This window comes from Lynx canadensis, chromosome B4 (assembly GCF_007474595.2).
Source record: "Lynx canadensis isolate LIC74 chromosome B4, mLynCan4.pri.v2, whole genome shotgun sequence".
NCBI lineage: Eukaryota > Metazoa > Chordata > Mammalia > Carnivora > Felidae > Lynx > Lynx canadensis.
The window spans coordinates 75391035-75413451 of record NC_044309.1 but is presented as its reverse complement, the minus strand read 5'-3'; the positions used below and the strand labels follow the sequence as shown (position 1 = coordinate 75413451).

The 22417-nt window shown below is 47.4% G+C and overlaps 1 protein-coding gene across 2 annotated transcripts; it reads left to right on the top strand.

The window, feature by feature from the left end:
• The first annotated feature begins 3483 nt into the window (after window positions 1-3483).
• ARF3 (ADP ribosylation factor 3) lies at window positions 3484-22417 on the top strand. 2 transcript variants are annotated; one of them, XM_030322507.2, is made up of 6 exons: window positions 3484-3711; window positions 4917-4959; window positions 17386-17626; window positions 18434-18544; window positions 18784-18905; window positions 19461-22417. In XM_030322507.2, the coding sequence occupies exons 3-6, from the start codon at window positions 17479-17481 to the stop codon at window positions 19620-19622; spliced, it is 543 nt and encodes a 180-aa protein (XP_030178367.1). In that variant the 5' UTR covers window positions 3484-3711; window positions 4917-4959; window positions 17386-17478; the 3' UTR covers window positions 19623-22417. The 2 variants fall into 2 exon arrangements, with proteins under 2 accessions (XP_030178367.1, XP_030178365.1); XM_030322505.1 differs by lacking the exon at window positions 4917-4959 and having other exon boundaries at window positions 3501-3711.

Here is a 22417-nt window from a genome sequence, read left to right as displayed (position 1 = left end):
TGCAGCAAAAAACCTGTGTATAACTTTTGATCTCCTAAAACTTATGTTACCAAACCAGCCTACTGGTTGACCGGAAGCCTTACCAATAACATTAAACAGTCGATTAACACATATTTTGTGTGCTACTTGTTTTATATGCTCTATTCTTACAATAAAATAAGATAGCGGAAAGAAAATGTTAAGAAAATTGTAAGGAAGAGAAAAAACACATTTAGAGTACTATATGGTATTTACTGAAAAAAAATCTGTGTATTAAGTGGACCCCACACAGTTCAAACCGTGTTGTTCAAGGGTCAAACTGTAGTAGGCTTGCGGGCTTGTCGCAAACTACTCAACTCTGCCATAATTACTCAACTCTGCTGTTGTAAATCACAAGTAGCCATAGACTGTACATAACGAAGGGCGTGGCTGTATCCAAGAAGGCTTGATTCACAAAAATGGACTGCAGATGAGATTAGGTTCTTTGGCTGAACTCTGTTTACCCCTGCCCCACACCACATGTGGTCACCTCTTTTCTGGAAATTTCAAGTACTGAAGGTATCTCAGCGTTAACCAGGAGCCAAAAGAGCAGGTGCTTTTCTTTATGGCTCCAAGTCAGAGAACCTGGGAGGTAGATATAAGACTAATGGGAAACATATAAGGAGATTCCAGTGCTCAAAAGGGAGTGTTTTGCTCTGGAAACCAGCAAAACCAGCATGCTTTCCTACTGAATTATTTGCACGTGTATTTTGTCCTTCCTTATTCAGAAGCTCTTCTGCATTTAATCTTAGTAAAGTAGTTCCTTTATCTTTTAGAAGAGAACCATAACTAGAGAAAACAGGTTTTTAAAGCTTTTTACCATCTTCTATTCCTAGCTCAGTGTCTTTGAAAACAAACCGTTATCATTCAATTCAGAAAAGGGATAGACCTCATACATTTAGGACTAAATGTTTATGGGTTTACAAGCTGCTGATTCTAACAGGTCATCTCCTTGGCCAGGGAATGTTCTCTCCATTCCTCTAGGCAATAGATATATCTGCTACCCAAATTACCCTCAAAAAACAGGTGATTTTGCTACTGGGATAGCAAGGACATTTTGGAGGAATGTTGGGTTAGGGCAGTACTCTATGGCAAAATTTTATGTCCTTGAATTTCCACTTGAGAACTCTGGGCTGGAAATTTGATGGAAGCAGTAAGATGTCTTATCCCACTTCAGTCACTGACTGAGCCTGGTGTGTACGGGGGGAGTGGGGAAGAGGGGGTGTATCTAGAATAGGATATGAGAGAGAATAATGATAAGGAACATTCAGAATGGGAATTTCTCACACTTAGAAAGGGGGAGGAGAATCTCCAATGGTATTACAGAAAGAATATTTCATCTTTTTCCTGTTTCCTTCCTCTGTATTCCCTTTGGCTCCTCTCTTTCTAGCTTTCCCTTTCGTCAGACACACTCTGTGGCAAACTAAGCCCCAAACCACAACCTTGAGAGAATTCCAACTGGATTTTGTCAGCAAGGGCCAACACCCCCACCCCCCCACTCCCGGCACACGCGCTGGCTCAGACCCAGGTCTGGGGTCAGTGACGAGAGTGGGAGTGTGCAACCCACAGAGTGGGTTGGCTACAATTTCAGCTTTTACTTAACTCCACTTGCAGTCAGGGGAGGGAGAAGGACTGATGAACTGTAAGTCAGGCCTCTTGGCCTCCTTCAGCTCTGGATGAGCTCTTCTCCTGTAGCCTTTCATGTGGTTGGGAAGCTTGGGAGTGGCAGTTGCTGGCTAGTTGCCAGCTAGGCAGCCCCCTTCTGTCTCTGCTCCTGTTTGCTCCATGGGAAGCACCCAGTGAGCTGCAGGCAGACTCCAACTCCAGACAGGTGAAGGCTGGGAGATTCTCCAGTCCCATTCATCAGTTCTGACTCAAATGCCATGGTACTTGCTGCTAACCATATTAGGCTGTCAGTATTCCATCCTCGGTCACTCCTGGACCCAACCTGGAGAGGACTGGTCTTGGGCAGGGACACTGAATTTGTACCTCCTGTCAGAGTCTCACAAGGCATGTTGGTGTCATTGGGGCACTAGTGAAGGGGAGGGGGGGTTGCAGAGTATTCTTTTTAGTGGTCAGTGTGGGGCATAACTTGGTGGGGGAAAATTTTAGGAAAAGAAATGGAAAGAATAGTCATGGGGAGGTATCACAGGGCTAATCTAAGAGCATGCAAGAAAACTGAAGGAGGTCTTCTGCCATTACCACACAGAGCTTAGCAGGGCAAAGGCCCCTTAATAGCAACAGCCTAGGACAGATGCAACTCTCTTTGTTATGAACGTTGCTCCTTGTTATCCAGCTCATCCCTCACCATCTTAAATTAGGGCCATCTCAGCTTCACGTTCTAGGGTCCATGCTATTCTCCACGTTAAAATAAGAGAGAAAACAGACTGGGGTAAGAGGAGAGTAGGGAATGTACACACCAGGAATAGATGGGGACAAGTGTGGCTATCTACCAACCTTGCTCTTCTTGGAAAGCGACAGGAAACAAGGCAAAAAAAAAAAAAAAAAAAAAAAAGAATCCAGAAAAGCAACAATTTTGGCTCAAGCCTTAGGGAACAGCTATGTGTTCCCTTATACTGCTATAAATGAGGGGAGAGGACACTTAAAGAACCTTCTTTTGTTCTTAGCATTACTAGTGCTCTTCTTCTCGCACAGCAGAGACTGTTCCAAGGCAGCTTTGCGTGTGTAGATCAGGTGCAAGAATGAGTGTAAAGGAAGTGGAGGTGGACACGAGTGGAGAAACATGGGTGCAAAGTCTCTCACTTTCCTTGGGATACTAAAATTCATAGTCATCTAGGTCACACATCCTCAAACCACGCCTCTTAATATTAGGCTTCCACCGGTTGTCTTTCACTTTCCAACCTCCTAACTGGTCCAGAGTCCAATTGTTTCCTTCGGTCTCTTAAATTCATCACTCTCTCCCTCTTCGCCATGGGAAAGGATCTCCTGATTCAGACCCCTGAGTACTCAGACCCCTAAGACTCAGCCTTAGGAGTAGTGAGTAGCAACACTGATGCAGCGAGGGCTCTCAGGTAGTTGCAGCTAACCAGGGTAAGAATTAAAAGAGTGGTCTGGGGGAACTCTGGAGCAGCGGAATTGAAAAAAAAAAAAAGGTGTGGAAAGATGTTGTCTAGAAGAGTAAGGTGAGCCATAACAAGGACTGTTCACTCATACCTGCTCCTGGCTTTGCCTCTCGCCCAAACCTCTCCAGTGTGGCCAGCACGCCGCTCCAGTCCTTAAATTCCAGGAATGGCCCTGGAGCTTGGGAATTCTCACCTCAGTCCCCACTGCCTCATCCCCACTTCCCGGCTCCCGCCTCCGCCACCCTCAACCTGCAGCCCCCCACATCGGCCCCCGCCCAGGTTCAGCTCCAGCACCCGGTTGCCTCTGCTGCAGCCGCTGCCATGGTGATGGATCTCGCGAGAACTGCCGCACGCTACCGCGCAGTTCTCGCGCGATCGGGAGGTGGGAAGTATCCCGGTCTGGGGGTGGGGGTGCGCCGCGCAGCTCCCGTCGCCGTCGCGGCTTCCGGTGCTAGGTGGAGGAAAGGAAGGAGGGAGCCAGGGAGCGAGGCCAGGGGAGCAGTGGTGCCGAAATCGGCTTGGGGGAGTCGGAGGGAGCGGAACCAGTGCCGAGCGGAACCTGCGGGGGCGGAGGCGGCGGCCGCAGCGGCGGAGCTGGGAGCAGGAACAGGTGAGGGGCTGGGGAAGGAAGGCGGGTCCCGGTAGAGGAGAGGCTCGGGGTGGGGGCTGAGGAGATAGACCCCCCCTCCCCCCGCCCCAGCATTGCCGGGCAAGGAGCGGTGTGGTCTTTCCCACCGGAGAGCTCGGAGAGGGGGCGCCGGGCCAGTCTCTCGCCTGCCCCCGCATTTGAAGGACGCGGAGCTCGGGTGGGGGGTGGGGGGCGCACACGAATTTGTGCCTGTGCCTCGCACGCGGGGGCGACCCTGGGCTGCAGTTAGGTTCTCCTCGCCTGCAGGAGGTGGGCTTACGAGGGGTCGGGGTTGAGGTGGAGGAAAACAGTCCATAAAGAGGTGGTGCGGGGCGGCGATGACTGTTTTGTATCCTTTTTCTGTTAAAAGGGCTAGGGAATGCCTCTTTTTCCTATCTTCTCTCCCGCTCCACCTTAGCACTAGGAGACCAGAGCCTTGCTGCGGTGACACACTCTACTCCCATCATGGGGCAGGGGTGCGTAGGGGGTTTAGGGATTAGGTGACAAGGCAAGCTACTGGGGCACCCCGGGGGCACTATTCTGCTAAAGGTTGCGCTTTTGGGTCTTGGGAACCACACGTTGAGAAGAGGGCAGCAGGTGGGGAGCGGGAGGAGAAGAGGCAGGAGAAGGGGGAGGGGGCATCTGATCTTGCTTGGAGAGGAGAGGTGGTGCCTTCCTCCCCCAGGCAAAGCGGGGGCGGTCTCACAGGAGGAAGGGAGCAGCTTGTCGCTGGCTCTGAGTTTGTGTCTTCCAATCCGCTTTCTTTCTTTAGGAGTACCAGGATTCCCGGAACAGAAAAATGGAGCCATTGCTTACACCAATGTTTGAGGGAAGGAGGGGGAGGTGGAGTTCCCTGTTAAACCTAGCCACTTGAATAGCAAAGTGGTAGCTCCTCTCTTGGGGGAGTTCCCTTCTTTTTGGGTTGTATACTGCCGGTCTCATTCTGGCCAGGCCCGGAGGAGTGTGGTATGTGGTCAGGAGTGAGAAGAAATAGTGAGGTCATCCGGTTGAGGGAGAAGCGTAACTCAAAACCTGTCTCTGCTGCTGTTGGATTGGGTCACCCCTGGGTCTATGGCATGAAAGTTTTATTTGGTAGGAGATCTGCTGCAGGAGTATGATTGCGTGGGTCAGTGCAACAGGACAGAATCTAGTCTCTGCCTACTTTTTCTCCCTTGTTCCTTAATCAGGTGGTGACCAGCTTTGCTGCCATTTTGTCTTGAGCTTCTTGGGGTAAGTGTCTCCACTTGGTATGACTGGAAGGGAGCAGTGAATTGGTTATTGCCCATAGACCTGAGTTTGAATAACGTGTCTCTAAAAGCTCGTTTTAAGAAAGAAGCTGATCCACAGAGGTCACTTTTTCACAGAATGAATCAATGACCTTGGATTTAGCTGGGAAGGGCCCCCATGTATCACATATTTACGTGCCTCCTGCCTCCCAGCATAGAATTATTACCTTGCACCGTCAAAATTTTTGTGTGTGTCTTGTTTTTCCAAAGAGAAGAAACATTTCAGTTGCAGGGATTGGATCTCATGTTGGTGTCACCCACGATGCCCATGCAAACAGTAGACACTCATGATGTATATGGGATTGTGAATGGATAGAACTCAACAAGCTTTCTGATTACCGTTTAAGGAAAGAGAAAGAGATGACTTGACTCTCAGGGAGAGTGCCTGGGATAGCTGAGTGAGGGTACAAAAGCCCTTAGCCATTGTAATTAGGTCTGAGTCTCTCCACCTTCCTAAGAGGCACAAAACAGGCCTGGATACTGGAAACTAAGACCCAAAAAGAAAAATATTACTAGAACACTAAGTCATTATTCATCTGAAATCTCAGATCCCCTGCTTCTCAATGTGGGCTAAAGGGGTCTCCGTTAAATGTTAAGTCAAATTGGAATTCTGGAGATTATGGAGGAGGGAGCCAGTATCTGTGGTGTGGTGCCTGGCACAGAAGTGGTGCCAGTGAATGGTAGCTGCTATATTAAACTGAATGCAAGTATAAAGGAGGGAGGACAGCAGGCTGGAAAGAGTGGAAGTGAAGTCTTAAGTGCGCAGAGGGTCATATTGTGCGTGTTCATCTCTGCTACTCTCTTTTCCACTGAGTCAAGAGGAAATGGACTCAGAGGATAGTGGGTGGGATTTGTTACTTAAAAGGAGGAACTTCTTTAAAACCAGTTTTGTTAAAGCCGAGTAAATAATAGGGAAATTGTGGAATCTGCTTCTCTGTACACCTTTAGAAATGGCTGCCAAGCAGCCGGAGACTCAAAGCATCTCACTGTGTTTGGTTCTCCTCACCATTTTTTTTTTTTTTTTCCTCCTCACCATTTTTGTTGCAGGTCAATTTAGAGGCAAAATGGTGTGGTAATTGAGAGTGTGGTCCTTGGAATTGGACAAAATTGGGTTCAAATCCTGCCTCTGCTAATTACTAGTTGTATATAATTTCGGTGAAATTACTTGTCCTTTCTTATTCCTCATTTTCCTCATCAGTGAAGAGCATGACAATGATAGTACCTTCATAATATAGGCATGAGAATTAAATGAGATAACTGAGTGTAAAGCACTCAGTTTCATACAAAGCATGGTAAGTTTCAAATAAATATTAGTTGCTACGAATAATCACCATCATAATAGTAATAATAACATGAGCACTCAGGGCTGCCTTAGAGAAGGTTGACACAAGAACAACTTGCCGCCTGTGTAGAGGGATGATTGTACCATGACTTTCTTTGCTGGTTGTAGGCTTATGAGCAATAAAATCTTTTTTCAGCATCAGCCTTACACAGGCAGCTCCTGCTGCCCGAGTGGGAGGTGAAGCTGGAGCAAGGCAGGGGCCCTGAACCGTCAGCTTGGATGCAGGGTGAGGATGTGGAGGCTCAAGAATAGTGTTCATGTTAGAAAAGTCAGCATGGGGTGCCTGGGTGGCTCAGTTAGTTAAGAGTCCGACTCAGGTCATGATCTCAAAGTTCGTGAGATCGAGCCCCACATCGGGCTTTGCACTGTTATTATGGAGCCTGCTTGGGATTCTCTCTCTCCCTCTCTTTCTGTCCTCCCCCGCTTGAGTGTTCTCTTCTCTCTCAAAATAAATAAACATTAAAAAAAAAAGCATGATTGAAGTAATGGTCGACTCTGATAAAAGAGCACTCTCGTTGACCTAGGTCAGTGATTTAGATTTCAGGGTCCCTTTATTTTAGGGCTCAGTATTTCAGCATCCTCCATTTCCTGGGCCACTTTTTTCTTAAAAATTTTTTTTAATGTTTATTTTTGAGAGACAGTGTGAGCGGGAGAGGGACAGAGAGAGAGAGAGGGAGACACAGAATTCGAAGCAGACTCTAGGCTCCAAGTTGTCAGCACAGAGCCCACATGGGGCTTGAACCTGTGAACCAGGAGATCATGACCTGAGTGGAAGTCAGACACTCAACCTGCTGAGCCACCCGGGCGCCCCTGGGCCATTCGTTTCAGGGTCTCCTTTAAATGTCTACTTCTGAGTACGTTTCAGAATGTACTGTATGAGGTCCAGAGTTGTGATATCTATGTAATTCTATTTGCTATACATTTTCAACATCTGTTGCAGTTATAGGTAGAGTGCTAGTAAAGCTTTTTGATAGTGAAAAAACATGGGGAACATTTAGAAGGAGTTCCACAAATGTTTGAAGGTTGTATTATAGCCTAGGTAGGAACTGACTGAGGTAGGGATTCCGTGAACATGTAAGAGCTTTGCATTGGACTTCTCAAAGGACCAGAAGGGACATGGCTCAGGATTTCAGGGATCTACCATTATCACCATATTCCTGAAGAAAGGTGAGATGATGGGGTGTAGCATATCTCATCATACCTTTTAGCTCTTCCGTTACTGATGAGAGCCTCGTATGACGCTTCCTTTGTGAGTGTCAAGCATGGATGTTTAAAAAATTTTTTAATGTTTATTTTTTAGAGAGCAAGAGAGACAGTATGAGTGGGGGAGGGGCAGAGAAAGAGGGAGACACAGAGTCCAAAGCAGGCTCCAGACTCCAAGCTGTCAGCACAGAGTCCGATGCGGGGCTTGAGCTCATGAGTTATGAGATCATGACCTGAGCCAAAGTTAGATGCCTAACCAACTGAGCCACCAGGTGCCCCAAGCATGGATGTTTAAACTTAAATAATTTAAATGTGAAATGAAACATAATTTAGGCTGCAGGAGAACGTTTGCTCTCCGTTGCGATGGTTTTTTTTTTTTTTTCTCAATTTTTTTTTCATGTTTATTTATTTTTGAGAGAGAGAGAGACAGAGCACAAACAGGGGAGGGGCAGAGAGAGAGGGAGACAGAATCTGAACCAGGCTCCAGGCTCCAAACTGTCAGAACAGAGCCCGACCATTGGGCCCGAAACTCATTAACTGTGAGATCATGACCTGAGCTGAAGCTGGACCCTTAACCAACTGAGCCACTCAGGTGCCCCTTCATTGCGATGGTTTTTGACCCTTTCCTCTTTTTTTGTTAAAAGCAATAGAACGTTACCTTGTATAAAATCTTACTTGAAGTCTAATACATTTAGTGGATAAAAATGGAGCTGCTCTAGGGGCACCTGGGTGGCTCAGTCGGTTGGGCTGCCGACTTCGGCTCAGGTCATGATCTCGTGGTCCTTGAATTCGAGCCCCACGTCAGGCTCTGTGCTGACAGCTCAGAGCCTGGAGCCTGCTTCGGATTCTGTGTCTCCCTCTCTCTCTGCCCCTCCCCTGCTTGCTCTCTTTCTCTCTCTCTCTCTCTCTCAAAAATAAGAAACATTAAGAATTTTTTTTTTAAATGGAGCTGCTCTGGTGGTGGTGTAGAGTCATGGAGCATAATTAGAGCCTCTCATGTGGTTCCCCCCACCCCCACCCAGAAGCCTGTAAATCCCACCCAAGGAACCTTAGGGTCTGAAAATGTAGCAACTACTTCTCGAGTTTGTCAGATACAGGAAGAGGATCAGGGATCACCTATAGAATAGTCTTCCTCAACCTCAGAAATGTTTCACCACCATCGTTAGAACCAGACTCCTCAAAAGCAAGCATGTTAGCCACTAGCCACAGATAATCATGGTGTTGGGGACATGAAACATGAATAAGGCATGGTCTCTGTTAGCAAGGGGCTCCTGGTTTGGTAAAATATTTCCCCAATCTTTTCTCATCATGGCATACGTAGAAAATGGTAATAGTGAGACATGGTGCTTACAAGCTGAGGTGACTGGCCCTTGAATTCTAGCCATCTTAATCTCTGCCTAGCCATCCAGTCTGATGAGATGTATGGCAGACCTGTTATGCATTAAAGGCACATTATTTCCAGCTCTGGAAAGCAAAATAGGCAAATGTAAATAAACATACTGTGGTAAGTCCTAGAGTAGACATGCATTTGCGGTGCTAAAGGATCAGATGGCTCTTACTCCCCAAGCTAGTTGTTCCCTGTTTTCTGAATCCTTAGACTGCTCTGTAATGATGGGCCTTGTCAAACCATGGCTTCCTGTTTCATCTATTCACAACAGCTCCGTTTTGACTGTGAAGTGGGACCAAATTGGGGCAAAGGTTTATTAGGGCTTTAGGCTGACTACTCATGGAATTTCAGTGATGCTATAATTAAGAAAGCATAGTGTTCTGAATAGCTAAGGCATTGTATAGATGTAGGCATTGGAGCAGCCATGGAGTATCAGGCGATGGAACAGTTGTAAGCTGGTCAGATTCGAAGAATAGGGCAAGCTGATAGCTTTGGTTAGAGGGCAGTGCCACAGAATGTTCCAAAGAAACAAATGAGTCTGGTTTTTATCTGGTCACTGTTTTATGTGGCTAAGTCACGTATTCTGAAACAGACCTGATTCTCTGTTCTGACTTGCTGAGGTTTGTGCATGGGAAAAGCCAGGCCCTTCCCAGGTGTTTGGGTCTTTCTAATCAGACAGGGGCAATTTAGGATCTTTACTTGATAATGTGGCCTTCTTTCAGGTTCTCCTGTATTGGAGTCGTCTTCTCAGACTAGAAGGAAACTGGCATAATGATTCCGGCCTGAGCCTAAACAACTGTTAAGTGGAACCTAATTTTAGTTAGGTATGTTTTAATTTGTAACAGTATCATCAATTGCCTAATAGCTAAGTTCAATAGGTATCTTTCAGGCCTTATCTTAATTTGGCATTTCTAAAGCCTTTGACCCTCCTTCCTTTTTTTAAAATGTTTTTTTACTGTCTTGACTTCCTTTGGGCCCCTCTGGTACCTTCTTACTCTCTTTCCTGGCTTCTGTTTTTGCCCAGTGCTTTAAATGTTGACATGCCCCAGGTTTTTGCCTGTGGCCTTTTTTTCCTGTCCCACTGTACACACTCTCCCTAGATATACAGTTAGAGTAGCATCAGGTGCAAAAGACAGAACACACACGTGTGGCTTAAACAGTAAGTGAATTTATTAAAGCGTATATCTTGAAGTCTAGGTGAAATAAACCAGACACAAAGGAATAAAAGTGTATGATTCTATGTGTATGAAGCATCTAGAATAGTCAAATCCATAGACAGACGTAGATTGGTGGTTGCCAGGAGCTGGAGGTATGGGAAGTGGCGGTTATTATTTAAGTTACAGAGCTTAAATTTGGGAATATGAAAATGTTCTGAAGATAGATGGTGGTGCACAACAGTGTGAATGTATTTAATGCCATTGAACTGTGCACTTAAAAATGGTCAAAATAGGGGCGCCTGGGTGGCGCAGTCGTTAAGCGTCTGCAGTCGGTTAAGCATCTCGCGGTCCGTGAGTTCGAGCCCCGAGTCAGGCTCTGGGCTGACTGTTTCCGGTTCTGTGTCTCCCTCTCTCTCTGCCCCTCCCCCGTTCATGCTCTGTCTCTCTCTGTCCCAAAAATAAATAAACGTTGAAAAAAAAATTTTTAAAAAAATGGTCAGAATGGTAAATTGTGTTATGTGTATTGCTCTCTATACACACACGAAGAAATGTAGGGTTACAACACTTTTCTTTTTAATCTACCAGCTTGGCAGGGTCATTAAGAATGCAGATTTTCTTCATTTTCTGTTCTGACAGCCTAGAGTTCTTATGTCTGTGCCTTCGTGTTCTCAGCATCTCATCCTTCTATGTCAACATCCATAGGCTAGATTGGGGTGCCTGGGTGGCTCAGTCAGTTAAGCATCCAACTTCGGCTGAGGTCATGATCTCACAGTTCGTGAGTTCGAGCCCTGCGTCGGGCTCTGTGCTGACAGCTCAGAGCCTGGAGCCTAAAGGCTGGAGAAGAGAATGTTGCCATATGTTTTGTTTTTTTTTTTTTTTAAATAAGTCTATTTATTTATTTTGAGGGAGGGAGGAAGGGGGGAAGAGAGAGAGAGAGAGAGGCAGAGACAAACACAAGCCAGGGAGGGAGATGGAGATTCCCAGGCAGGCTCCAACCACCAGCGCAGAGCCTGATGCGGGGCTTGAACTCACAAACTGTGAGATCATGATTTGAGCTGAAATCGAGAATTGGACGCTTAACTGACTGAGCCACATAGGTGCCCCAAGCATATGTCTTTTTTTTTTAAGATTGAGGAAAACTTTCCTGGATGCTCCCAGCAGACATTCCCCATGTCTTATTGGCTAGAATTAGCATATAACCGTTCGTGACTCAGTCACTGGCAGGGGAAATGAAATGCCTATATCCCTTAGGCTGATCACTTTTCCTACCCTAGAGTTGGGGAAAGGTATCTTTATACCCCCAACCCCAACATCTGAACAAATTAGGTCTTCTGTTAGAAGAAAGAAGAGGAAGAATAACTGTTGGGGTAGATAGCCAATAACTCCTGTCATCCTGGATCTTAGTTTCTCTTATGGCTTCAGTTACCATCTCTGCAGAGTGATTCTCAAATACTCAGCCTAACTTTTCTCCTGAAAATCAACTTAGCACCTCAAAATCAAACTTTATTCTAAAAACACCTTCAATCTCAGATCTGTTTCTCTTGTATTTCTTGTCTGAAGAAGTCCCACCAGATCACCCAGTCATTTAATAATCAGTCATTAAATCCTGTGGATTCTACGATTTTGATGTTTCAAATCTGTCCTCTCCTTTTTATTGCCACCTCTGGTTCAGAACTTTTGATTTGTCAGCGTATTACTGTACCTCCCACATGGTCTTTCTGTTTCAAGTCTTTTCTCTTTATTTTTTAATGTTTTTTAAATTTATTATTGAAAGACAGAGCATGAGCATGGGAGGGGCAGAGAGAGGAGGAGACACAGAATCCAAAGCAGGCTCCAGGCTCTGAGCTGTCAGCACAGAGCCCGACGCGGAGCTCGAACTCACAAACTGTGAGATCATGAGCTGAGTCGAAGTTGGATGCTTAACTGACTGAGCCACCCAGACGCCCCAAGTCTTTTCTCTTTTTAATTTATACCCTAAACTATTGCCAGAATGGTCTTTTTTTTTTTTTTTTTTTTTTTTGGAAAGTAAGCTTTACATCTAACATGGGGCTCAAACTCCTGACCCTGAGATCAAGAGTTGCATCCTCTGCTGACTGAGCCAGGCACACCCAGAATGGTCTTTTTAAAGCATATACTTGATCATGTTATTCAATATGGCCTTTAAGGCCCTTCATGATCTAGCCCCTGCTTACCTCCAGAGTCATCACTTTCTTCTACCCACTATGTGATATCCAAATAATCTGCCTCTCAGATGCACCTGGCTTTGTCTAGTAAAAAGTGCTGTCTCTAACTCAAGTCTTTATGTCTTTGACATGCTGTTCCCTCTCCCTCTTTATTGTTTAATTACTTCCTATTCTTCCTTTAGGAGTCAGCTCAGGTGTGACCTGAGAATCAGAGAATCGCCCTTTACCCCTGTTTTGATTAGCTGCTCCAGCTTTCTGTCCCCATAATACTATGTGCTTATCTCATTCTTACCCTCATGCTGTTTTGTAATCCTGGGTTTGCTAGTTTCCTCTCCCATGACAGTTTCATGAAGGCAGAGCTGTCTTCCTCTCTGTATCCCTAGTTCCATATACTCAATAAATGCTTAATGAATGGATGGAAGCTGACATCTGAAGCTATTTCTTGGCTTTGGGAAATCTCTGAGTCCAGTAGAAGTCATTGAGATACTAATCTAGGAGTTCTTGTGTGCTTGTGATTATAGTGCTCTTGAGACAAAAACTTGGAAAGCTTATAGAGGTCACAAGCCAGCTGTGCTAAGGAAGCTAAATACAGGCGGACCCTGCTTTTGTTTCCTTAAATTTTATTGGTCTGCTTCCATTGGCTTTGCTAAAAATAGCATCTCTATTAGTGATATCTCAATGTGAAAACCGTCTGGGAGCAAAGCTGCTTTTAGTGCACCCTGCTTGGCAGCAGACTTTGGTTTTCCTTTCCTCGGACCCATCATGTAGCCTGAAGAGGAGGAGGTGGTGCCAGATCAGAAGTCCCCCTCGGAGGTGTCTTACGACGCAAGCCTGAGTCAGCCACAGGAGTCAGGTGAGGGGAGTCAGCCACAGGAGTCAGGTGTGCGGCAGACCTAGCTGTGACTCTCAGTATCACTTGGAGAGTGAGGCAAGAATGTTCCTGCACACACACAAGCCAAGATGGCTGAGCAGTTTCAGCAACAGCCTGCCTCTCCTGGGGGGGTGGAAGGATGGGCTTGGGGGCGGTAAGTAGCCCTCAGTGAGGACATCCTAAAATGAGGCTTAAATCAGGCAGTGTGCTTGATTGAACTCCTGCAGTGTCCCAGACAGATTGTCCTGGAACACATTTTTTTAGAGCTCTTCTTGTCGTTTGTACCACTGATAACAAAGTTTGTGATTGTAAAATAGAATGTTGAGATATACTTTTTAATACTAGAGATATTACTGTATTCCATTTTTTATCCTAAGCCACTCACCTTTAGTTTTAACTGCTGATTCCTGGTTTCTAACAGCCCATGGAACCCTGGCATTTTGCCCTGTGAACACAGGAGTGCCATCTGTGGTAAAAGAGAGTAACTATAGGCTGCAGAGTACGTAGGGAAACAATCCAGGGTTTATGGTTTGTTTTTTGTTTTTTATTTTTTTCTTTTTTGCCGTTCTGCCTCCCAGAGCTTTTTCTAGGAATGCATTATGGTGAAAGTGAGAATCAGCTGTATAGACCAAGATTTGTGTTCATGGCACAAAGCTGAAAGTTGCCATCATCCTCATGGTAGGGGCATCAAGCTGTCTGGTAATAGGGACAGATCAAGAAAACCAATACCCACTTTGGAATGCTCATCTGAGTCAAGCTCTTGATTATATTAAAGAGGAGCCATAATTTCCACTAATGTCAAGGCCCTGGGCTTCCCCCCAGAGGACATGTGGTAACTCCTTGGGCATTTCATCAGTTATCCATCTGCCACATTGTGTATTAAGCAGCAAGAGAAAATTCCACCAATTTTAGTCTTCTAGTCCTTTTGGGGTGTTTCCAAACCAGTCTTTGGGTCAGGTATGTGTGGAGAATGGCCAGGAATTGACAGGATATCTAAGAACCATTGGTGCATTACACAAAGATACCAAGTGCTGCTAGGGCAGAAGAAATGATATAAGAACAACCTCAGATGAGGCTTAAATTGGCCCATGTGCTTGATTGAACTCGTATAGTGGAATTGGCACTGGGAGTGGCACGGATCCAAAATAAAAGGCATAGTCCCTGCCCATGGAGAATACAGTGAAGCTGGAGAGACGGTAAATATACAGACTTATAAAGAGGAAAAAACTCCACAAGTTAGTAAGTGCCACTTGAGTGGTTCAGATGATTCAGGGACATACCAGGAAATAGAAATAAGTGTAACACTGGGATTAGCTTTTGAACCAAGACATTAGCATGCTAGCTTAGCAAAGAAGCAAACCAAAGTACAAGGTTTGCATGTTTGGGGGCAAGGGGTATTTTTCAGTCACTGCTGTACTCACAGTTGATAATCATTTACTCAGCAATAATTCATTCTCGAAGGACAGCAAGATAAATGTGTGGCATAAATTTAATACAGAATCTGGGCCGAAGCCTATTACCAAAGTCTTAAAGGAAAGTATCATCTGGAGCTGGAGACAAGGACACCTGAGCAGGAGACAAGATATAAAAGTAGGAGACTTGGGAAGATTTAAATTTCTGTAGGTGATGGTGGCAGGACCGGAAATCTGACTACTACAGATTGCTGGGGTTGATGGAATCTAATCTTTTTAAATTTTTTTTTTTTCAACGTTTATTATTTTTGGGACAGAGAGAGACAGAGCATGAACGGGGGAGGGGCAGAGAGAGAGGGAGACACAGAATGGGAAACAGGCTCCAGGCTCCGAGCCATCAGCCCAGAGCCCGACGCGGGGCTCGAACTCACGGACCGCGAGATCGTGACCTGGCTGAAGTCGGACGCTTAACCGACTGCGCCACCCAGGCGCCCCGATGGAATCTAATCTTATTAGTTGGGCAGATGTCCCCTCCTGCCTCAGGGATCCTCTGGGATCTGTCTGCCTGGGTGGGTTGAGGCAGGATGGGCAGGGACGATGGCTAGTGGGCGACTTGGCTGAAGTTGAGCCCTAAGGTTGAGCCAGGTCCTCTCTCTGGGGTGTGAGCCCTTTGGGTCAGGGCAGGGCTCATCTGAGGAACCTACCAGGAGCACCACGCCTGGCTCATTAGTGGATGTCTGAGAAGGCCTTTTGAAGATGAAACACTCCGTAAGCACTCATTGTTTCTGTTTTTTGGACAAACTAGTACTTTGGTCTCCAGGGGCTGTTGATCTGGCTCCTTTGTGCTAGTCTGGAATTTGCTGCAAACTGAGGAGAGTAGGAAACAAACAGAACTGAAATAGTTTTTGAGGAAAACAGCTAAACTCCCACTAAACCCCCCATGCTTTAGCTTGTAAATAGGATTCCTACCCATCCACCTTTCACATTCTTGGGTTTGGGTGCACTCTGTCTTGACCTGTTCCTTCGCCTGCTGGGTTTGGGGTGTGTGTGTGTGCCTCTGGTTCCCAGACTCTATAGAGAATGCCAGCAGCTGGCATATGGTGATTGCTGAATAAGCTGCCTGCTGACGCATGTCTCCTGCAGGCACAGAGAACTGGCTGGCATGGGCGATTCTGAACCCCTGTTTCATTGTTGTTTCAAAGATGCATTTCTGTGGCTGTCCTGTTCCATAGAGAAGGGAGGGAAGAAGAGAAAATGAGTGACTCTGATTTTGTCTTTGGGGGCAATAGGTAGTAGGGTGGGAGGATGGGCATTTTGTACCTTCATAGTGGTTCTTAACTGCTGTCGTCTTCACTTTTTTAGCAGGTATTTGTTAAGTTCCTAGTATGTACCAAGCATAAGCTTTCAATCTGAGTGAGCTGCTAGTAAGGCCAGTTATAGACCTTACTATTTTAGTTCATTTGTTCCACTGCTATGTGCCAGGCACTAGTCAAGGTACCGGGAACACAGCAGTGAACAAAATAAAGAGCCGACATTGTAGAAGGAGAAAAACACAACAGCAAGAAACAAATGTGTGATGTGTCTGATGCTGAGAAATGCTATGAAGAACAGTGAAGTGGGATAAATGGGGTAGAGAGTGATGTGTGTATGTTTTGGTGGTTGTAGAAGGCCTCTTTGATAAGGTGATACTCAAATGGATGCCTGAAGGAAGTGAGGGAGTACCCTGGGAAGGTTAACTCAGGGCAGAGTGAAGAGCAAGTACAAAAGCTTTAAGACAAGAAGGTGTTGGGGAATTGAAGTGGAGTGAGCCAAAGGGAGAGCAGTAGAGGATCTAACAACAGAAGCAGGGGAATGCAGATCATGCAGGACCTTGTAAGCCACGGTATGGCTTTGGGTTTTACTGAAAAGGAGATACGAAGCCAAGAGAGGGTTGAACCGAGAAGCAGCATGACCTGATTTTGGTTTTAAAAGCAGTCTGGCTATGTGGAGAATAGACTGAAGGGGGTGGGGGGAAGAGGCAGGGAATGAGGTGACTGCCTCATTGCAGGTGAGAATGTAGAAAAGCTGTCCTTGGATGGGCCACAGTGAGCCTAGGAATGAGGGGGAGCCTAGGAATGGCTGAGGAATGAGGGGGAGCCTCTCCCACCCCATCTCCCAGCTTGGTGTACGGTTGTATGAACGGGAACAGCTTGAGCAGCTGGCACTTCACAAAGTGGAAAGGATCAGCCTCTTTTAGGGAGTGTTACTTTCTTATTTCTTCCTCATTGATTTTGGTGTGTGGAAGGAAGGTAGAATTATAGAAGTAGAGAAAGGGAAGAAGTGGAGTCCCTTGATTTGAGCAGAGAGCCTAGACCTTGGGAACCTGGCAAGCCCAAACCTTGTCAGGAGTCACAAAGAGCCACTCCTCATTCCACTCCCTCCTCTCCCAGCCTTTCCGGGAGTCTCAGGGTAAGGCTGAGGGAGGGAGGGGCATTCATGGTCTCATAAGACCTTATATGGTATAGAGTGTCAGAACTCAAGGGACTCTAGAAGTCATCTTGTTCAACCCCCTCCATTTATAGGGGCAGATATGGATGGGTGAAATAACTCGTCCAAAGTCACATGGGTATATTACTAGCAGAGCAGGGGTCCTGAGTGTTCAGTGCTTTGTCTCTCTGCTCCCAAAGATTCAGGATGTGTCTGAGTAGGACTTGATCTTCCTAGTCCTCTCAGGCTCTCAGTTTGGCATGAACTCCAGCCATGACTTTGGCAAATCCCATTTGCACGAAATCCTGACTAGCAGATGGTGGTAATGAGTTTATGTTTCTTTGCCTAGGATCAAGTTCTCCATACCAGGGGCCAGGCCAAAACCAGACTGCCACTGCCCCCACTTGAGCCCGCCTGTCCTCAGAAAGTGGTTGCTGTGATCATGGGTAATATCTTTGGAAACCTTCTCAAGAGCCTGATTGGGAAGAAGGAGATGCGTATCCTGATGGTGGGCCTGGATGCCGCAGGAAAGACCACCATCCTGTATAAGCTGAAACTGGGGGAGATCGTCACTACCATCCCCACCATCGGTAAGGGTACAGCTTAGATGTAGGCTTTCATGCCAACAGCTGAGCCAGGCAGGGGGCCTGTTCCTAGATCCCCCACCTGGCCACCAGGCAAGTCCATGCAACTTGGGGGGATTCAGGGAAGGATGGTTATTTAGCTTACTAGCAGGTGCTGGGGCTGCCGTTTGCCCACCTACCCTGGTCCTCTCTGATGCGGGAACTTCCGAAGCCTGGCACTGAACAGTCGCCCTGAGGCACTGAGCTGGTTTATTCTTGTGTTGTTTTGGAAAGCGGGTGAAAGGCTTTGATGTTCCTGCCAGGGGCCAGGAGTTGGTTCAGTTTAGATCCTCAGTGGCCCTGATCCTGGTTAAGACCTGCCTGTGGGAGGGAGAGAATTTGCCTTATTGATGGGGCTCCAGATCATCATTGTCCATTGGTTCTGCATTTGGGGCTCCAGGACTATAGCTCACTTTTTCTTCACCGTGTTTCCCAGGCCCTACTTCTTAGCTGTGGCAGACTCTGGTGGCTGAGGTACAGGAATGGGGCTGAGTCATTTCTTTGCAGGAGGGAGAGGCAAAGACTGAAGAGAATGGAGAAGGTTAGCTCATGTTACCCAGGCGATTGTGAACCTCCTGACTGGCCCTTCTCATTCTCTTCCTCTTTTTCTCTTTTTGGCCTTTAGGCTACTAGGTCAGGGAATACCAGGCCTGAGGAAGCCTTAGTTTCCTTTGCTATGATCATAGCCAGGCTGGGGGAAACAGAAATGAACCCACCTGGGTATTGTTCGCAGGCCTGGTGTTTGAGGCCAAGTGGCCATTGTTTTTTCCAAAGGGGTTCACGTGGAAACAGTGGAGTACAAGAATATCAGCTTCACAGTTTGGGATGTGGGTGGCCAGGACAAGATTCGGCCTCTCTGGAGACACTACTTCCAGAACACCCAAGGTATGGAATATGAATTGCCCAGGTTGGCACGGGTTGGTTGGGTATGAGCAGAAGGAATGACCTTCATTTTGGTTATGGGCAGCCAGTTCTTGCCCGGCTGCAACTCCTAGGGGTGGGAACAAAGGAGGAAAGGGAGCAAATATTTGGAGGGCATGTGGAGGGTGTTGTCTTTTGGTGGTGTGTGTGCGGGGAGGGGAGTTCATCTGCTGTCTTGTGCAGCCCATGCTCTGCCTCCCTAGGGTTGATATTTGTGGTCGACAGCAATGATCGGGAGCGAGTAAATGAGGCCGGAGGACTGATGAGGATGCTGGCAGAGGATGAACTCCGGGATGCAGTGCTCCTTGTCTTTGCAAATAAACAGGTGAGACTTCTCCCCACCCCTGGATTTGAGAGATGACAACCTGGCTGTAGAAATCATGAGCCTTGGGGCTTATTGTAGGGGAAGCCTGTGTTCTCAATTTTGGAAGTGTGGGAATACGATTAGCTGGCTTCTTTATGTTCCTCTTCTTGTCCCCCACCCAGCTTTAATTAGCAACATTTTCCTGTCCTCAGAGATTTGGTGTGGTAGATACATCACCTCAAATCCCCTCCTTCATCTTCCCTGATGTCTACTTTAGTGGAACTGCCCTCACTCCTGCAGTCAGACAGACATGATTCTTTGCCCAGTCTGAATCACCTCTCCACTTCCCTACCAACCCATATTTGGTTTGCAGCTCCCCAGTGGAATGACCTTTAGTGCCTTGAATCTATGGCTCTAGGATGACTAAATCCAAAGCTGCTCCTTAGGACCTTGTCCTGGCTCCTACAATGGAGGAGGAGGAGAGGGTGCTGGTACACATCTCTTTGGTAGATGGGTGCTCTAGAAGCCTTTGAAAGATCCTGAGGCTCCTTTTTGTGTGTCTTCCTCGCGCTCCAGGATTTGCCTAATGCTATGAACGCTGCCGAGATCACAGACAAGTTGGGCCTGCATTCCCTGCGTCATCGCAACTGGTACATTCAGGCCACCTGTGCCACCAGTGGGGACGGGCTATATGAAGGCCTGGACTGGCTGGCCAACCAGCTCAAAAACAAGAAGTGAGAGCCAGGCAGCCCTATTCGACCACCCCACCCACCCCTGACACACCTACTGTCTCCCTACCCCAGTCCTGCCCCTTCCTTCCCGTTGCCAGTGTGGCCAAGGGCCCTGGGTATCATGTCCGCATGCCCAACAAGAGCCTTGCCTCCCCTGCCTCCCCTCCTCTTCCCTGTCCATGACTAGTCCCCAATGCTGTCCTGATGATGAATCATTCCAATTTAACAGATTTAAAACAAAACAAGGTTGTTATGGTTTCAGGGGGTGGCCCCCCTCATCCTTGGGTTTGGGAGGTGGGGTGGGGTATTCTCTTCGTTCGCGTTCGTTTGGCTCTGGTTGCTGTGCTCTTGGCATCTGAGTCCCTTCCCTTCCCCACAGGTCCTTCTTCTATTCCCCGTCTTCCTTTCCTTTGCCACCCTCTCCCCGTTTTACATGGAAATTGCACGGGCCTCTCTGTGTGTGCGTGCATGTGTGCGCGTGTATATACATGTATAGAGAGATATATAGCAGGGGGCCGGGGGAAGGGTGGAGGGGTGGAGTGCAAGCTCGAGGCTGGGAGCCAGGACACTGCCCGCTCTAGCCTATCATCTGCCTCTCCCATGTTGATGAGATAAAGGAGAAGAAGGTAGAGGGAAGGCTGTCCCACTTGCCACTGGTTCCTCTCTTCTCTGCAGGTGGGGTTTTTCTGGATGATAGGATGGATGGTGGATTTTCCACCACCATCTTCCGTGTACCTCTCTCTCCTGCTTAGGGCAGGGGGTGGTGTTTATCTCTAGATGACTGTTCCCAAGAAGATACCATTCTGCCCTGCCTTGTTAGTGGGGAGAAGAGAGGAGCCACTCACTCTTACCAGCCCAGTGTTCAACTGGTCCTCCTCCTCATCCTTAGATCTGTTCCTCAGGAGCTTGTGGGGAAGATAGGGAGAGCAAGACCATGGGGGTGTGTTTGGGACCAAGGGCACTGGGGGGGTGGGCCTCAGGTTTTTCATCTTCATACTTCTGTGTTGTTACGAGGTGAGGCATGGATCAGTCCTGTTCCTGCCTTCCCATGTGCCCCCCACCCCTTCCTTATCTTCTGATCTTGGGGATTGGGTGGTTCATCTATCCTTTGTCAGAAGTTTCCTCACTTTAGTAGTCCTGCTGGCCTGACCAGGGCTGGCTGGGTGGTTTAATGGGAAGCAAGGGAGTGGGGTGACATAGCAGACTCAGTTTCAATTCCCCTTCTCTCCACTTCACTCTTTTTTTAGTCCAGGATGTGCTGAAGGCTGAAAATGTTCTGTTCTGTTTCTAGACCCTCAGGCTATCCTGCTGTCCCTCCTGACTCCCATCCCAACAGTTTTTCCCTGCCTGTTTCACCCACTTCCCATAAATCAATTTGAGGGTTGGAGTGGAGGAAACAGAACTCTGAAGTAGTTGTTGGTGCTGGTGGGATGCAGTGGTCTTCAGAGTCCTCCCACCATAATTATGTAGTTGTTCAGAAGCTGCTGCTGCTACTGCGTCTCTCTGTGTACAGGGGGCGCGTGTCCCTGACGTCCTGGCCTGGGTCCTGACTTTGCGTTTCTGTGAAGCCGTGGCTTTTCTGTGGCTCCTGTGTGTGCTGGCTGCGCCCTGAGCTCCTGAACAGCCACCCATAATCTTCTGCTAAGGTCGGGCCCAGGCCCCCTGACAAGCATGGCTGAGGGACCCCTTCCCAGAAGGAGTGTCCCAAGCCCCACCCCATGGGGCCAGGCTTCCTGCCACCTTTGTCTACAACAGGCAGATCAGTATCCCCACCCTGACCCAGGTTGAACTGTGAAGAGAGGTTCCAGGGGTGTCTCCCTCAGTGCCAGTTCCTTAGTGATATACTATTTACCCAAGATGCAGTGGGTGTGGTGTGTGCAGGTCTCTTGATCTCTAGGCCTGTGTGTGTGTGTGTGTGTGTGTGTGTGTGTGTGTGTGTGTTTTGGGTGGCGGGGTGAGGGGAGAGGGGTGCTGGAGCTTCTATTTCATTTTAATGTGTATTCACTCCCATGAACCCCATGGATGCTTCTCTCCACCCCTTTCTTTGCTTCTGCCTCAGTTTCCTCATGTTTTTGCTCCTGCTCCTGTTTTCCTCTCCCTTCCTGAACTCTTTCCTTGGCCTTCTGAACTCATTCACTGCTGTTGCTTGCTGTCGTCTCCCCTTTCCTTGTTTCATTCCTACTTAGGATTCCCCACTCTTGATCTTTGCGGTAGGTGAGAATTTTGCCTCTTCTCCTGCCTCCCAGTCCTGACTCTCCCTAGTTAGATGTCAGTCCCAAATAGGTTTTTTCCTCCATTTAGGCCCACCCCTACCTTGCTTTGGGGAGCTCCAGAGACCAGCGGGCCTGAGCGTTAGGAAGCAGCCTTGGAGGTTGCCTTGGTGCTGCTCAAGGATGTATCCAGCAGGGGGCAGTAAGTGATCTTGGTAGTGTCCCTGGCTGCCAGGCCCTTGGCAGGGGTGGTCTCTTTAACATTCCCATTCACCTAAAAGCTCTTTTTGGATTGGGTTTTTCATTCCATTTTTGCTTGCTCCCTTCCACACTCTTCTCTGGGAGATTTAATTTTATGCTTTCCTTTGTTACAGCCTCTTCCCCCTGGAGAATTCCCCTCCCCGCCAAAGTTTGTTTGGGTGGTGTTATGGTGGTAACCGCAGTTCTGAACTGGTTTTTCTCTTCTTTTTTCTCCTCTGGAAATGTAGACTGTATATGTTTAATAACTCAACCTTCTCTCTCCTTGCTCAAAATGTGGGATACGCGATGACTGTGACCCTGGTTGGAAATTAAACTTGTTTTATGCAGCTTT

Coding starts and splice junctions, on each gene's coding strand:
- ARF3 (XM_030322507.2), top strand. CDS start 17,479: ATGGGTAATATCTTTGGAAACCTTCTCAAGAGCCTGATTGGGAAGAAG. Junction 18,545..18,783: donor CTACTTCCAGAACACCCAAG/GTATGGAATATG, acceptor CTGCCTCCCTAG/GGTTGATATTTGTGGTCGAC. Junction 18,906..19,460: donor TTGTCTTTGCAAATAAACAG/GTGAGACTTCTC, acceptor CTCGCGCTCCAG/GATTTGCCTAATGCTATGAA.